This window comes from Musa acuminata, unplaced genomic scaffold, assembly GCF_036884655.1.
Source record: "Musa acuminata AAA Group cultivar baxijiao unplaced genomic scaffold, Cavendish_Baxijiao_AAA HiC_scaffold_1138, whole genome shotgun sequence".
Taxonomy (NCBI): Eukaryota; Viridiplantae; Streptophyta; class Magnoliopsida; order Zingiberales; family Musaceae; genus Musa; species Musa acuminata.
The window spans coordinates 2,088,806-2,105,755 of record NW_027021350.1 but is presented as its reverse complement, the minus strand read 5'-3'; the positions used below and the strand labels follow the sequence as shown (position 1 = coordinate 2,105,755).

The 16,950-nt window shown below is 48.1% G+C and overlaps 1 protein-coding gene across 6 annotated transcripts; it reads left to right on the top strand.

The window, feature by feature from the left end:
* The first annotated feature begins 795 nt into the window (after positions 1-795).
* Positions 796-16,266, top strand: LOC135671245 (transcription termination factor MTERF9, chloroplastic-like). Of its 6 annotated transcripts, none has more exons than XM_065179251.1 (2): positions 796-953; positions 14,704-16,266. In XM_065179251.1, the coding sequence occupies exon 2, from the start codon at positions 15,031-15,033 to the stop codon at positions 16,189-16,191; it is 1,161 nt and encodes a 386-aa protein (XP_065035323.1). In that variant the 5' UTR covers positions 796-953; positions 14,704-15,030; the 3' UTR covers positions 16,192-16,266. The 6 variants fall into 6 exon arrangements, with proteins under 6 accessions (XP_065035323.1, XP_065035327.1, XP_065035326.1 ...); XM_065179255.1 differs by having other exon boundaries at positions 799-953; positions 14,711-16,266; XM_065179254.1 differs by having other exon boundaries at positions 803-953; positions 14,698-16,266.
* The last annotated feature ends 684 nt before the right edge of the window (positions 16,267-16,950 follow it).

The following is a 16,950-nucleotide window of genomic DNA, read 5'->3' as shown; positions in this document are numbered from 1 at the left end:
AACATCAGAAAACATTAAATATTTATAAATTTTTACATAATTTTATATCAAATATTTTATTATATCATTACATATTTACACTCATACTCATTATAGTCCTACATTCATTGTCTCCAAAAATTAAAAATAAAATTAAAAAAATTTAGATTATAAATTATTTTTAAATAAAATAATGAAAAATTATCGGTTCAAACTACAATAAACCGAAACCAATTCTTGCCAATTCGAATTTTGATTCCAAATTTTGAATTGACAATTTTTGAAATCAATGATTCAGAAATGGTGATTAAGGCTTAAATATAACTTTACGGAGATGAAAGCCACTCTCTAGATAATGATAATTTGAGGCTCGATCATAACTCAAAACACATTGCCCTACTTATATTTAAATCATCAAATCTTATATTTGCTGGTTTAGTTTGTGAATCGAAGGAGAATTGACTACATATGTTTTCTTACACACATCGTAAATAGTTGGGATATTTTTTTTGGCTTTTGTTATTATTGCGATTGTTTGCACTTGTTGGCTTTATTAGTAAATTCTCGCTGATTTAGATTATTCCGGTGAAGATTCTGAATAAAAAAAATAAAAATAAAAATAAATTTTCTTCATCAGTGATAGGTAGCCGAAGCTGAAGCCATTGATGTCAGCGGGCGCCCGATAAGTGGGCCGGGCGAGCGTGTTCAACCGGCTGCAGCCCAGCCGGCCGCCTGATTCAGGCAGGGTCGAGCCCGAGTCAAGTCAATTTGGATCTTCGTTTCGATTGAACCAGATGAGAACGGCATCCTCAAATGCCCTAAATGAAGCGGTGAAACTGTCTCCCTTCTCTTACTGCGACTGCGGCGTTTTCCTTGGCGAAAGGCGGCGGCATCTTCCTCCGTCGAGCTCTCATCGCTGCGGCTTTTTCCTCGGAGAACGGTGGATGCTGCGGCTTCCTCTCCGCCAGCGAACGGTACGGCGTCCGGTATCTCTCTCTTACTCCTCCTTCGCCGTCGCACAATCCCTTCTCCTTCTCTTCACCCTCTCTTTACATCTTCCCCTTCCCTTTCCTACTCCCTGATAGTTACCCGCTACCCCTCCCAACAAGCAGTCTGCAGCATGTCATGAGCATTTACTTTAAAGAAATAGCATGTCACTGTATGCAAGTTAAATACTGTTGTTAAGATAGACAGCAGGAGAAGTGATGCTTTCGGAGAGAGCAAAGAGGATCGGGGAAGTCTTAGAGACAAAAAAGCATGGAAAAGTTAGAAAAAGAGATAGCAGAGACGATAATCGGGTCACTGTGCAAAGAAAATCATAATCATTTGTCAATAGAATCGTGCACAAGTCTGACTATTCCTCATGTGAAGCATTTTAATTAAAAATATACCTAAGATAATACTAATCTAACTAGGTTTCCCAAAAGAAACTATCTCAACAGCAACTATTTATTTTGATGAAGTGTTTGGTTCATCAAACCTCTTAGTTTTCTTATTATGTTTACTGCATTGTAGTTTCCTTTTCCAGCACACCAGAACAACACAAAACCCCAAATGATACAAAGGACTCGACTCACCCTAAAGTACAAGTTGAGTAAACAACTAGAATTTGACTTGATTTCCAAACCCCAAAATAGACCCAAAATCTCAATGTATTTGGTTAGGTATAAACTTACACTTTTATGTCAGCATAGTATGTTCTCTGCCAAGTGCTGAAAGCAACTATCTTCGCTACTTGAGGCTTGCTCATACCTCAAAACACACAGGCCTGCTTATATTTGGATTGTCAAATCTTGTATTTGGTGGTTTTGTTGGTGATTGAAGTAGATTTTACTGGTAACAATGCAGAGATATTTTAATGCTCTTAATTTAACTACAGATATTTTCTTACACAGAGTTCAAAGATACAAAAGATCCATATGGATGATGATAAATAGTTTGGGCATCATGGCTTTTGTTATTATTGTTGTCGTTTGCACTTGTTGGTTTTATTGGCATATTCTCACTGATTTGAACCAAATTCATCATAGGTCCAGAAAGATTATTGAATTTGAGCTACATTGGTTGTATATCTATTTTTTAAACGTCATGAGATTCAAGTTAGATCATCTTAGTTCTATCTAACCTAAACATTGGGTGCTTGGTGATCGCCTAATCACACGAGGCGAGGCCTGAGTGCCTTGCCATGAACATCACGCAGGCGTTTTCACTCATGCGATGCTTAGGCGAGCACCGACTGGGCATTGGGCGGTCTAGTCGCACGCTCGAGTGGTGTTGCACCTAAATTGAACCTCCGTTGGGTCCATTAAGACAAGCAATTTGATCCCCACCCTCGTGTGACTCATCTCCCTTGGAATGTTTCTTCCCCTCCTATTGGAGAGTCCTAGGCAACCTCAATTCCTACTCCCTATTGCGTGTAAGTGCAATGTCTAGGTTTAGCATCTCGATCCTTACATTTTAAAAAATTACATTGCCATCCCTATAATTACAAAAGTATAATATCTATGTTTATTTACTCTAACGTTGTCAGTTTTACCAACGAAAATACAAAAATAAAAGGTTAAAAGGTAATTTAAATATTTCAGTTAGTGGTGGCGGATGACGTCGGTGGTTGTGGACGACGGCGTCACCGAGGGCTGTGGGTGATTGTTGTGGATAAGGAGAGCGATAATGAGAGGTGAAAGCCGCTTTGTATCTATATCGACGTCGATGCAGTTGTCTAGCGATGAAAGGATTGTCGATATAAATGTCGAAGGGTGCCTCTCGGCAACTGCGTTGATGTTGATGCTGAGCGGTGCCGCTCAACATTTGCATCAGTGGCCATCTCGTCGCTCGACACTACATCGACGCAAATGCAGATGCAGAGCGGCCCTCACCTCTCGTTACTATTCTCCTCATCCATAACAATCACCCGTGACACCCAGCTGCGTTGTCGTCTAGCACCACCAACGCTGTTCGTCATCACAAACTGGAACATTAAAATAATATTTTTTCCCTTTGTTTTCGTATTTCCGTTAGTAAAACTGACCTCATCATGGTAAATTGGTCTAAATGTTTCACTTTCGTAATTATAAGGACGTAAATGTTATATTTTAAAGTGTAGGGACAGAGATGCTAAAGGTAGCTAACTACATGGGTTAATCTGTAATGAGTCCCTAATGCATATTATCTGGCCGTGCCTATACATATTGTAATATGAATTGATACCTATTTGTTGCTTAGACATAATAATATGCATACTTTAGTCATCAGATGGAACCACACATGGGGGCGTAGCTCATGTTTCTTGTCTATTTTTTGCCCTTGGGATAACTTCATCACATGCATGCTGGTTCTGGTGTCTTGCTTTGAACCACAGTAATGAAACGTTGGACCTCTTTTCACACGTATTTACTAATTACACATAGAGAATGCATTATATATTCAATTTTGAGGCTAAGGGGTGCCATCATTAATGGGATTTGGAGAGGGCACTTTGGTACTAGAAGCTATTAGGAGCTGTCACTGTATCTTCATGCTCTGCTCATTACATCGAAGCTCTTAGTTCTTTTTTGTTGCGCATGGCTGTGGATTTCTTCATCCATAGATGTGATTTTATATTTTGCTGTGCTTATATTTTTATTTCCATTTTTTCTCATTTTCATTTCTTTGCAATGAGATGGTAGATATGTGCCTTGGCAGTCATAATAAACTGTGGTTTCATTTTTACATTGTTGAAACATTAGTCATTTTGGTATTCAAAATAATTTTATCTGACATTTCAAATTCCCTATGACATCAATTATCTTCTTTTGTTCTTGAACATTGGTACAGTTGTTGTAGTAGAAATACAGATCTGAGTAAAACTTGAACAAAACAAAATTAGGCAAGGCATTTCTAGGAAACTATCTTCAAGATAAGATAATTTTCCCACTACAATGCAGATGGCTTCACAGAAATTCTATCTCTAAGGATACAATGCCTATTACCTGAAATAATCAAGATTGCACTTCTTGATTACTTGAAGAATAAAAAATCAACTAGAAAATAAAGAGAAAGACAGAATTCAGTACTTTGTTTGCACTAGAATTTTCTTATTGCTTTACTCTTCAATATAGCGAAGTTTATTTAGACATTGAAAGGATGCTAAAACATCCTTTCAGTTATCCTAAAGAGTTATGACTTTTTGAACCATTACAGCACATTAAATGAGTTTTTAAATTGCAAGTAGTTTCCATAACTGTTTCCAACATTTCTTTCCCATTTATTTTTAGTAAATCCTTATACATAACAATGCCTGACTAATTTACATAAGATAAAAATATAAATCATAAAATTACAAATCGAAATCTGTAATAGGCATAGGTGTAAAATCTGGGATGTATATAGTGTATACTGTGGTCAAACATGATCGTAGTCTAGATACTGTGGTCAAACATGGTGCTCAGTGATGAGGGTAATAAATGACGACATGACTCGGGCTGACGTCAGCTGACCCAGACGAAGCTCACGCCTCGATCAACCCGGCTGGACCTGGTCAAACGAACCAGAACACAGGCCGAGGCCCAGTAACGATCGCTCAGGCTCGATCCCTCACGCCATGCCAACAGCGATGTCAGACGCCATCAGAGGTACGATCCTGCTCCCTGTGGGCAGGCACATCAGGTAACACTAAACTTCCCTATAAATACCCTCGCGTTCTAAAGGAGAGGGGAGACACAGAGGAAAACACCGCACCACCCCACATCATTGACTTGATCGTCGAAGGGGTCGGGCCGAGTTTCTGACCCGACCTGTGTGCAGGTACGAAGACGGTGCTGTTTCTTCCCAATGCCACAGAGTGGAACCCTTCCCCGCAGGACGCCCCCACGAGCTCCTATGTAAGTCGATTCCTGCAACCGGCCGCATCGGCAACCCTCGAGGGACTCCGAGCAAGATCCCCGCCATTCGGACTTGAACCGAGCTGCGACGGCCCCGAGGCCACGGCTCAAAAGTTGTTCACACCAACAGTTTGGCCCTAGAAGGATGGCCGAATGCCGCGGGATCCTCAGACAGACCCCGACGAACTCCCCGTCGAGGGATCGTTCTTAACAAGGGCGCAGGTCGGGCGCCCCTCGCGTGACGGGCCATGGGCCGAGGACCTCGTCACGACCTCGGAACGCTACTGGCGTTTGTTCAATGACCCTGGTTTGCTTCCGCCCGAGGTCGCTCCGAGCGTGCCGTCACCCGTGTCATCCGAAGCCTTTCAGGACCTTGCCCTCCAGGTCCGAACCTTGGCGGGAATGGTGCAGACCGTCGTCCCGCTCATTTCTCAATCAATGAACACGTCTACGGCCCGCCCTACGCGTCGAGTGGAGTCCTCTGCACCGGTTCACGCGACCACCTCGATACTCCCTGCTTCACCTCAGACCCGGGTGTTTCTCCTTGGAGATCAAGCAGGGGGAAACCCAACCGGTCGACCCGAGCATGAGGCGATATCTCCCGACTCAGCGGACTCCTTCCGGGCCCAGCTGCGCCTTCTCAGTCAACGACTCAAAGAAGTGCGGAAGGAGGTCCATGCCTCAAAGGGAGAGCCAGGGGATGATGCACACCGGGGGTCGCCGTTCGCTGCTGAGATACGCGACCAACCGGTGCCCCCGAGCTTTCGACTCCCCTCCCTGGACGCCTACGATGGCACCACCGACCCCGCGGACCACGTGGCCGCCTTTCGGGCTCAGATGGCGCTATACGGAACTGCTGACGCTTTGATGTGCAGGGCGTTTCCCACAACCCTAAGGGGGCCAGCACGCACGTGGTACAACGGCTTGAAGACTGGCGAAATCGCTTCCTTCGACCAACTCGCTAAGGAGTTCGAACTCAACTTCCTGGCTGTGGCCCGATCGAAGCTGTCCGTCGCCCTCCTCCTTGGACTGAACCAAAAGGAGGACGAACCCCTCTCTCGTTTTGTGAGCCGATTCGCCACAGAAATCAGGGGCTTGTCAGAAGCTCACCCCTCTTTGTTGATGCAGGCATTCATGGCGGGTCTCCGTCCGTCCAGGTTTTTCTGGTCCCTCGTGGAGCGACCCCCCACCACCAGTTTCAGAAATGCTCCAGCGAGTCAACCACTATGTCGCGGCGGAAGCCTGGATGTTGGGGAGACGCGAGGAACATAAAAGGCCTTGGACGGAGCCACTGCGAGGGTAGCTGCCCGGCCCGTCGAGGCGAAGGTCGGACCGGTTCGACCCCTCAGCGTCGAGGTCGCCACTCCCCACTATGGGAGCGTCCCGAACGCAGATATTCCTCCAGATAAAGGAGAAGGGGCTGCTCCAGACCCCCAGTCCGATGAGGAGCCCACGGGAGCTCGCGGACAAGACGCGGTATTGCCGCTTTCACCGGCAAAACGGGCATGACACGGAAGAGTGCCGCGAGCTGAAGCGACAGATCGATGAGATGATTCGGAGAGGTCACCTCGGCCGCTATCTACGACAGGGTAAAGAGTATTCCCCCCGGCCCGAGGGCCCCGTCGAAAGGCAGATTGACGTGATCATGGGCGGCCCGACATCTGGGGGAAGTAGCATGTCCGGGCGAAAAGCATATGCCCGCGTTGTCGCAACCGAAGACCTTGGGCGCGGGTCCGAGCCCGAGGTCACGTTTCCCCCCCGAGAGGGACATGCGGCTCGAGCACGATGACGCGTTGGTGGTGGCCGCCAGAATCGCCAACGCCCAAGTAAGGAGGATCATGGTCGACACTGGAAGTTCGGTCGACATCCTTTATCTGGACGCCTTCCAGAAACTCGGGCTCTCCTACGACGCCCGGAAGCCTATGAACTCAGCGCTCACCGGGTTCACCGGTGAATCAATTTCATCGCTGGGCGCGATCACCTTACCCTTAACCCTCGAGGAAGTGCCGAGGACGAAGACGGTGATGGCAACTTTCTTGGAGGTCAACCACCCTACCGCTTACAACGTGATTCTGGGGCGCCCCACCCTTAACAAATTCAGGACGGTTATCTCCACCTACCACCGAACCTTGAAGTTCCTGACCCGAGCAAGGGTTGGAGTGGCCCGGGGGAGCCCTCGCGAGTCAAGGAGGTGTTACTTGACCGTGGTCTCCCTGTACAAAAGGACGGTCGAACTGCCCCTCAAAGACCCCCGAGAAGCGAAAAAGCCGGCTCAGCACCCCGAGCCGATGGAGCCTACGGTGGATGTGCCAATACTGGAGGGACGTCCCGATCGGACGATCAAGCTCGGGTAAGAGCTTCCCGAGCAGGAATGAGACCAGCTTATCAATCTCCTCTAAGAGAATGTCGATATCTTCGCCTGGTCACCCACTGACATGCCAGGTGTCGACCTTGAGGTATCTTAGCACCGCTTGTGCGTCTCCCCCGACGTGCGACCAGTAAAGCAGAAGCCCCGGCGCCTCGCCCCCGAACGCCAGCAGGTCGTCCGAGAAGAGGTGGAACGACTTCTGGTGGCAGACTTCATTGAAGAAGCCAAATACCCACGCTGGTTGTCCAATGTAGTCCTCGTGAAGAAACCTAATGGAAGCTGGAGAATGTGTGTTGACTACACCGATCTTAATCGTGCGTGTCCGAAGGATTGCTACCTCCTCCCGCGGATCGACCAGCTAGTCGACGCAACAGTCGGTCACGCCCGCCTTTCATTCATGGACGCCTTCTCCGGCTACAACCAGATCAGGATGGCGCCCGAAGACCAGCAGCACACCGCCTTCCTCACCGACCGAGGGGTATACTTATACAAGGTTATGCCATTCTGGTTGAAGAACGCCGGGGCTACGTATCAAAGGACTGTGAACAAAATGTTTGCTCACCAGATAGGGGGAAACATGGAGGTTTACGTCGACGATATGATTGTAAAAAGTCGCGCGGCGACGACTCACTTGTCCGACTTGGCCGAGACTTTCAACACACTGCGAAGGTACAACATGCGACTCAACCCCGCCAAGTGCGCCTTCGGTGTTAACTCGGGCAAGTTCCTCGGGTTCATCATACATGAAAGGGGAATCGATGTGAACCCCGAAAAGATACAGGCGATTATCGACATGCAGGCCCCTCGGACAATCAAGGAAGTGCAGCGCCTGAACGGAAGGCTCGCTGCCATGTTAAGGTTCCTTTCCCGATTGGGCGACCGATGCTCCCCTTCTTCCGGGCTCTGAAGGATCCCAAGGACTTTGCGTGGACGGCGGAATGCGAGAAGGGTCTCGCCCTCGTAAAGGAGCATCTGGTCTCCCTTCCTCGCCTCGCTTCGGTGTCCCCTTAGGAAAAGCTGGGTGTCTACCTGGCCGCCTCTCAACATGCAGTAAGTTCTGTCCTAGTCAAGGAGGCCTCTAGAGAATAGCGACCGGTTTACTATACCAGCCATGTCCTTAGTGGGCCCGAGGAACGATACCCCCTGATCGAGAAGCTGGCGTTGGCGCTCATACTGACCGCCCGGAAGCTGCGCCCCTACTTCCAAGCTCATCCGATCGAGGTAATCACCGACCAGCCGCTCCGTCAGGTTTTGTCTAAATTTGACCTAGCAGGTTGCCTCCTCAAGTGGTCAGTGGAGCTCGGTGAGTTCGATATTCGGTACGTCCCGAGGACCGCCATCAAGGCGCAGGTGTTGGCTGACTTCATCTCAGAACTAACCCAGCCCGAGGGCGAGGAGCTAGGACGTGTGAAGACGGAATGGCTCCGCCGCGTGGACGGATCATCCGGCCGAAAAGGCGCGGGGGCCGGGCTGGTGTTAGAAGCCCCCGATGGGCGCTTGTTCGAGCGCTCCCTCCGCTTCGGATTCAAGGCCACCAACAACGAAGCGGAGTACGAAGCGTTGCTGGCGGGGCTCAGACTAGCCGTGGAAATGCAGGTGGGTGACATACACGTCCTCACCGACTCGCAGCTGGTTGCCGAACAGCTCATCGGAGGGTATGAGGCACGGGACCCAACCATGTCGAAGTATCTGGTGGAGGTAAAGGCTCTTGCCGCCCATTTCTCCCGCTTCATATTGTCTAGGGTGCCGAGGCGCCAAAACGAACGGGCGGACACGCTGGCCAAGCTGGCCTCGAGGTCAGGTCCCGAGAGTGAGCTCGACGTGGAGGAACTCCCCACCCGAGCCATCGCGGTCGCAGCGGTGGCCGCTGCTCGCTCCCCAACGACATGGGTGTAGGAGATGTTAGACTTCAAACGTCATAGGACGCTTCCTGACGACGAAGCCGCGGCTCGGCGCCTGCGTCGAAACCAAGCCTGGTACCGAGAAATCGACGGACGGTTATATAGGAGATCGTATTCACGCCCCCTCCTGCGCTGCCTGGAGCCCGAAGAGGCTCAGTCAGTTCTTGCCGAGGTCCACGACGGGATTTGCGGTGAGCACATAGGTGGGCGTACCCTGGCATTCAAGACGCTTCGTCAAGGGTACTACTGGCCCACTATGTGTCGAGACGCGAGGGCATATGTGCAAAGATGCGATGCCTGCCAGTGTCACGCACCGACGCCTCGACAACCGACGGTACCGCTGACGCCCGTGGATTGCGCGTGGCCTTTGGCGTAGTGGGGAATGGACCTTCTCGGCCCTTTCCCCCCTGCTTCGGGGCAACGAAGATGTATTATTGTCGGGATAGACTACTTCACCAAATGGGTCGAGGTCGAACCGCTGGCAGCGATCACGGAGCGTCAGGTGGAGAGATTCGTGTGGAGGAACATTGTTACCTGGTTTGGTCTGCCCAGAGTCATCATCACTGACAATGGGGCGCAATTTGCCAGTGCTCGGTTCAAAGAGTTCTGCGCATCCCATGGCATCCAGCTGAGGTTCAGCTCGGTCGCACATCCCCAAACGAACGGGTTGGCTGAGGTGACCAACCGAGCCATCCTGGGCGGACTTCGAAGAAGGACGCTCATGGCTCGAACCGCTTGGGTTGACGAACTCCCAAGCGTCTTATGGTCCTTGCGGACCACGCCCAAAACCGCGACGTGGGAATCCCCCTACAGCCTAGCGTTCGGTACCGAGGCCGTTCTCCCCGTTGAGGTGGAAATTTCCACCCCACGAACGGAATCCTACGACGAAGGGATATCGGTCGAAGGATCCCGAGCCGGATTGGACCTGCTTGAGGAGAGGCGAGCCGACGCGCACCTAAAGGCCCTCTTGTACAAAAGAGCCGTCGCCAGGATTTACAACAGAAGGGTCCGCCCCCGGCCCATCAGGCTGGACGACCTAGTGCTGCGCAGGGCCGAGGTAAGCGACCCGACCCGAGCGCACGGTAAGCTCACTCCCAAATGGGAAGGACCTTATCGGGTCGTCGAGATTGTCCGACCGGGTACGTATCGGCTCGCGACATTGGCTGGCTATTCTTTGCCAAGGACATGGAACGTCCAAAACCTTAAAAAGTTTTTCGTGTGAGAAAATGAAGGATTTGCAATATACAAGAGAAAAAATTTTCTTTCATTTAAGGAAAACCAGGACTACAGGACTCGACACCGACTTACAGACAGACCGACACCTTAGAAATAAAAAACTGCAAAATTACAGGGCCCTCTTATTCCTTTGGGACCTCCAGGCGATCGTCAAAAGGGACGTCCTCGGGCATGTCCACCTCTAGATCTTCGGGGTGGGGAGTGAAGGGATCCTCCTCTACCTCGAGGCCTGGGTGGGCGCACGGAAGTGGGATGTGGCGATCCGGTATCCGTATTCGAAGGAAACTTGCCCCGTCCGCGTCAGCCCGAGTTCGAACCCCTCGGACTTCTTGTACGTCACGATCAGCTCTTTGTCCTTGTCGGGTCGGAGGCGAGCCTCCTCGGCAAGCGCTTCAGAAGCCGCTCTCGCCTCCGCCTTCGCCTCCTCCAACTTCTTGCTGAGGGTGCTCGCCTCCGTCTTTAACAGACGGAGCTTGGTCTGCTCTACCCTTACAGTTTTCTGGGGCTCCTTATTCGAAGTTTCGGAGGCTTGGAGCTCCGACTTGAGGCGAGCAACCTCTGCCTCCGAATCCGCCGCTCGCTTCTCAGCGGTCGCCACGGCTTCCGGGCTCGCCCCGGCACAGACCTCCTTCACCTGGCAGCGCAATTCAGCATTGCGACCGATTAGGCCCCCGATGATCCGGCCAGCGTCACGCACTCGATCCATCAGGGCCGTCGCGTAGTGAAGGCCCTGCAACGAGGAGGACAGGTCAGGAGAGACACCGTCGGATGTATAGCTAGAAATAGCAGGCGCAATACTTACCAATGTCAGGGACTTGGCCGACTTGCCAAGCAAAGCCTCCGAGGGCAGGGTATATATGTCCCGAGCCATGTTGGGATGAAGCGCACCCCGGAGGAAGGCCGCAGAGGAATCCCCTCCGGCCCACACCTTGTCCCCCCGGGACAGGCCCCCCTAGCGGGCGACCAGGGGGTCACTTGCCTCCCCCGTCGGGATCTCGCCCACCAACCGCGATAGAAATGGCTTGTCGTTGCTCGTAGGTAGTCGACATAGATCGCGCACGGAGGGAGGGCGCGGGTCCTTCCCTGTCGCCTCCCGACTGGGTCCCGCCGCGCCTCGATGAGGACCCGCCTTAGCTCCCCTAGAGACAGAGAGCTTGGCCTTCTTTCGAGGACGCTCGACCTCAAACGGGGCGTCCTTCGAGTCGGGCTTCGGGTCGGCTGATGGACGTGGAGAAGAAGCGAGCGACGCCCGACCTCCCAGAAGGGATCGGAGATTCACCATTTCTGCAAAAAGTAGGTCAAAAGTTAGAACTAGGGGCGAGCCACGGAATACCCGGACAGGGCGCTATTAACATACCCCGAGGCGTCGGACTGAGACCAGCCACCGCTCGGTTATATTCCAGATGGCCTGGGACCTGGGGAGAACCTCCCTGAGCCTCCCCAGATCCCGGCGTTCTTCGTCGCTCAGGCTCGGGCCGGTGTTATCAATCACCCTCGCGGACCACCGGACCCCAAAACCCTAATCCCTTGCACAACTAACATAGAAAAACCTCCCCTTCCATCCTTTGTTGTTGGAAGGGGCCCCCCCGACTCGAAAGCCCGCTCGGGCAGACAGAAAGTAACCCCCTAGCCCTTTGGAAAGACGGTAGCAGGACAGAAACAGATTGAGTGTGGGGGTGATGTTGGCGTAGTGGCATTCCCCTAGGAACGCCAAGAGTTTGGCGCCACCTGGGATGGCGAGATCCGCCAGAGAGAGATACAAGAGACAATGAGGCGGTGAAGGGGAAAGCGCAGACCCGCCTCCAGGGCGTCTAGGGTTAACGCAAAACCCTTCGGAACCTGGTCGTAGGCCCGTTGTCCCGGTTCAGGGGCGTTGAGGATATAGTCCTCCGGGATACTATAGCGTTCCCGGAGTCCCCTCAGCGATGACCCGCTCACGGTGGAGTCCAGGTCGTGCGGCCACATCAAGGCCTCAAGGGCCCGCGCCGCTTCCCCATCGGACTGACTCGGGCTGACGTCAGCTGACCCAGACGAAGCTCACGCCTCGATCAACCCGGTTAGACCTGGTCAAACGAACCAGAACACAGGCCGAGGCCCATTAACGATCGCTCAGGCTCGATCCCTCATGCCACGCCAACAGCGATGTCAGACGCCATTAGAGGTACGATCCTGCTCCCTGCGGGCAGGCACATCAGGTAACACTAAACTTCCCTATAAATACCCTCGCGTTCTAAAGGAGAGGGGAGACACAGAGGAAAACACCGCACCACCCCACATCATTGACTTGATCGTCGGAGGGGTCGGGTCGAGCTTCCGACCCGACCTGTGTGTAGGTACGAAGACAGAGCTGTTTCATCCCAACGCCGCAGAGTGGAACCCTTCCCCGCAGGACGCCCCCACGAGCTCCTATGTAAGTCGATCCTTGCAACCGGCCGCATCGACAACCCCCGAGGGACTCCGAGCAAGATCCCTGCCATTCGGACCTGAATCGAGCTGCGACGGCCCCGAGGCCACGGCTCAAAAGTTGTTCACACCAACACTCGGTATTCTAATTTTTGTTATATTACGACATTTCCAATGAGTGTATTTAGTGGCAAGTGACAATTAATTTCCAGCTCTCGGATATGAGTTGGTTTAGAACTGACCTAATAATGTAAATTTTATCAATCTCAAATGTTCAATGATGCAAAAATGCATGCATATCATATATGCGCATTTACTTCAAAGAAATAAGAAGTTGCAGAATGCAAGTTAAATACTGTTGTTAAGCTAGACAGCAAAAGTGCTGCTTTTAGATAGAGCAAAGAGAACTGGGGAAGTCTTAAAAAAATAAAACGCATGGAAAAGATAGAACAAGAGATAGCAGAGGCAATAATTGGGTCACTGGCCAAAGAAAACTATAATTATTTGTTAATAGAATCATGCACTAGTCTGACTATTCCTCATGTGAAGCATTATAATTCAAAATATATCTTAGTAGTACTAATCTGACCAGTTTTCCCAAAAGAAGCTCTCTCAACAGCAACTGCTTGTTTTGATGAAGTGTTTGGTTCATCAAACCTCTTAGTTTTCTTATAATGTCTACTACATTGTTTTTACAGTCCACACCGGACAATTTCAACACAAAACCCGAAATGATCCAAAGGACCTGACTCACACTAAGGTACAAGTTGAGTAAACAACTAGACTTTGATGTGATCTCCAAACCCCAAAATAGACCCAAAATCTCAATGTATTTGGTTAGGTATAACCTTACACCTTTATGTCAACATAGTGTGTTCTCTGCTGTCGTGCTGAAAGCAACTATCTTCACTACTTGAGGCTTGTTCGTGCCTCAAAACACAGAGGCCTGCTTACATTTGAATTGTCAAATCTTGTATTTGCAGGTTTAGTTGGTGATTTGAAGTGGACTTTACTGGTAACAATAGAAAGAGATTTGAATGCTCTTAATTTAACTACAGATATTTTCTTACACAGAGTTCAATGATGCAAAAGATCCATATGGCTGATCGTGAATAGTTTGGACATCATGGCTTTTGTTATTATTGTGGTTGTTTGCACTTGCTGGTTTTATTGGCAACTCACTGATCTAGGCTTTTTTTCTTCATTAATGATATGTAGCTGAGGCTACATATAATGTTTTTTACTGCAGTTGAAGTTGTTTACATGAGCATCTTTCTCATAAATTAAGTTCCTTTGTCAGCATAGAGCCAAATAAACTGTAGCATTTCTTGATTGAGGCAGTTTTGTTATCTCTTTATTCATTTTTCAGAAAATTTATTGCCTTTCTCTGGTCTTCCAGCTATGTTGTTTTCTTTTGTCAAGTTGCACATCTTCATCAGCAATGCCTTTTTTAGAATGTTGAACCTCACAAATTACTGTTATTGATTAATTAAAATGTGTCTTTTCTACTTACCGGTTTTGCTAGACTTATAACTAGATCAAATCTTGGCATTCTTGATGAAATGGATCAATTACTCTGGAAGTGCTGATTTGAAATGTTTCAGGTTTTAGTTGTAGGACATTAGTCAATCTAGATCATCTCTTGGGCATTCTTGATTAAATGGATCAGTTACTCTGGAAGTGCTGATTTGAAATGTTCCAGGTTTTAGTTGTAGGACATTAGTGAATCTGATGTTAGAGAAAACATTATTCATCTTCCAGTTATTCTGAATTCTGTGGTACCCTTTGCAAGTCATTGATGTTCAACCTATTAGTATAAACATGAGTATACTCTTATGCAGAATATTTGATGAAAATACATTTGATATGGTTTTTCAATTGCTACTGGGATATAGGACGCTTGGTAGTTTCTAAACCCACCAACTACAATAAAAAAATAAATGGAATTTAGTGTCAGTGTGCAGGTGTTATTTGAAGCCATTATTTCAGTGGTGGAGAATTGCTCGGATGCGAGCATGAGAATGAGTAACTAATCATAGGTACTCTTTATCAACTCGCAAACACCAGTTAGAGACTTATCTCTGAAAGAAATGGCTGATTGGAATTGAATGCATGTGGATTAACATGAGTGGTAGAGGAATGTTGTCCGAGACAGATGATTAGTTGAAAGTTTTCACCATCCTTGATTTGAGGCAGAGGAGGAATTTGGATTGGAGAGGGCAGAAATAAGACTACTTTTCTTGTATTTTTCTGCAAACAGTACGGGATACTGCCTCAAAAGACAATGTTTTTGGTGCAGAAGAGGCTCTTTTGCCTTCTCTCATGTAACAAGTCCACCATCCATCTTTCCTCATATCAACTCTGCAGTCTGTTTAGCTTTTCCACTGCCGAAGACCACAGTTCAAATCATAGATCCAAATTTATGTTGGTCGACCCCCTTCAGTTATGTGAACTTTCCTCAAAAGAGGCTGCGAAAATGGCCAAGGATCGCATCTGTGAAAAAAAACTTCCAAGTTCAAGTCCTTCCATCGAGTTCTTTAAGCAGAGCGGTTGGAGTGATGCACAAGTCATGAAGCTTACCCGGAGGCAACCCAAGTTGATATTTGCTAACGTAGAGACTGTCCTGAAGCCCAGGATGAGATCTTTGCAGGACATGGGATTTTCTGACACTGAAATATTTCAGCTGGTTTCATCATGTCCGACTCTGCTCTGTTTCCGTGATATCCAACCAACGATCAACTTCTGGAGGTCACTTCTTGGTTCTAATGAGAGGTTTCTGAAAGCCTGTAAGAGGAACTTGTTTATTCTTACTTCTAGCTTGGCTCGGAATATAGAACCCAGTATATCTCTCTTGAGGGAACATGGCATCAGTGACGAGCGCATCGCGCATATGGTGGTGACTATGCCGGGCTATTTTGGTAGAATAGACAAATTAAAGGAAGTTATCAAATATATTGAGGAATTGGGTGTCCCACGTGATTCTGGAGTATACACTTATGCACTTCATGTGGTCGTTAATGTGAGCAGGTCCAAGTTTGATGCTATGTCGGTAACTCTGATGAGCTTTGGGTGGTCCCAGCCTGACATCAATGCTTTATTCAGGAAGTGCCCAAAAATTTGGACACTCTCAAAGAAGAACATATGTGACAAGATGACATTCCTGACGAAGGAAGCTGGTTGTGAGCTGACATGTATCAGTCGCTATCCCATGCTTCTGAAGTATAGCTTGGAGAAGAGGTTGAGACCTCGATATGACGTTCTGAAGTTTCTTAATCAGAATAAATTGCTGGATAGAGAACATAACCTGCTATCTGTCATGTTGCCAACCGAAGAGAAGTTCAGAAAGAAATTCCTTTTCCTGCTCCGCACGGAGAAATTTATTGCTCAATATGATTCCTATGTTGTTGCTGTGCAGGGAAAGAACCATGTTGTTGCCGAAAACTAGGATTGCAAGTGCTGACTGCAAATTAATCATTTTACATTTGTGACAATTTAAATTCTCCAAGAGTTTCTTGGTGTATGACTTCCATGTTGATTTGGTGATTCTTCTTCTTTTTGTTTTTTCTGCAACAAAAGGTACTGATTCTTTTATGCTGATGTCTCAGAAATAGGAGTTGGGGAAGTCGATTACTTTGGAAAGGTAACCAAATTATCAAGCTTTTTGTGTTCTGTTTCTACCATATTTGGCTAATTCTGCCAACCGATCGATCAGTGTCCACTTGCCCTCGATCATGTTAATTGGTGTGAAGGCATATTGTTAACTGTGCTGTCTTATTTAGATGATTGAGATCTAATTTAATGAGGACACACCTTACTTTTAAGGGGTAGACATCTCAAAGAATTATGGAAGAGTCGCTTGGACGGAACATACTTCCAAGGAAATAACATATTTGTTCTGGAAATAACATATCCAGACTCACACATTAAGAGCAATTAGATTATGTGTTTTGACGTTGCTTGTGCCTTCTAATAGACCCAACATGGCTCTCGTGTTTAGTTTTAGTTTCAGTTAACTATTAACGTCAGATGAAGTGTTTTTTGTTTTTTTATAATTTAATGTTGTATTATCATTTTAGTGTCTTAAAAATATGGAACAGTATAATTATTTTTTTAGTAATATGTTTAGTTGATAAAATTTTAATTTAACTAAAGATTTTAAGAGGAAAGATTTAAAAGAATAGACAGAGAAGATTGTTGGATGATT

Coding starts and splice junctions, on each gene's coding strand:
- LOC135671245 (XM_065179251.1), top strand. CDS start 15,031: ATGTTTTTGGTGCAGAAGAGGCTCTTTTGCCTTCTCTCATGTAACAAG.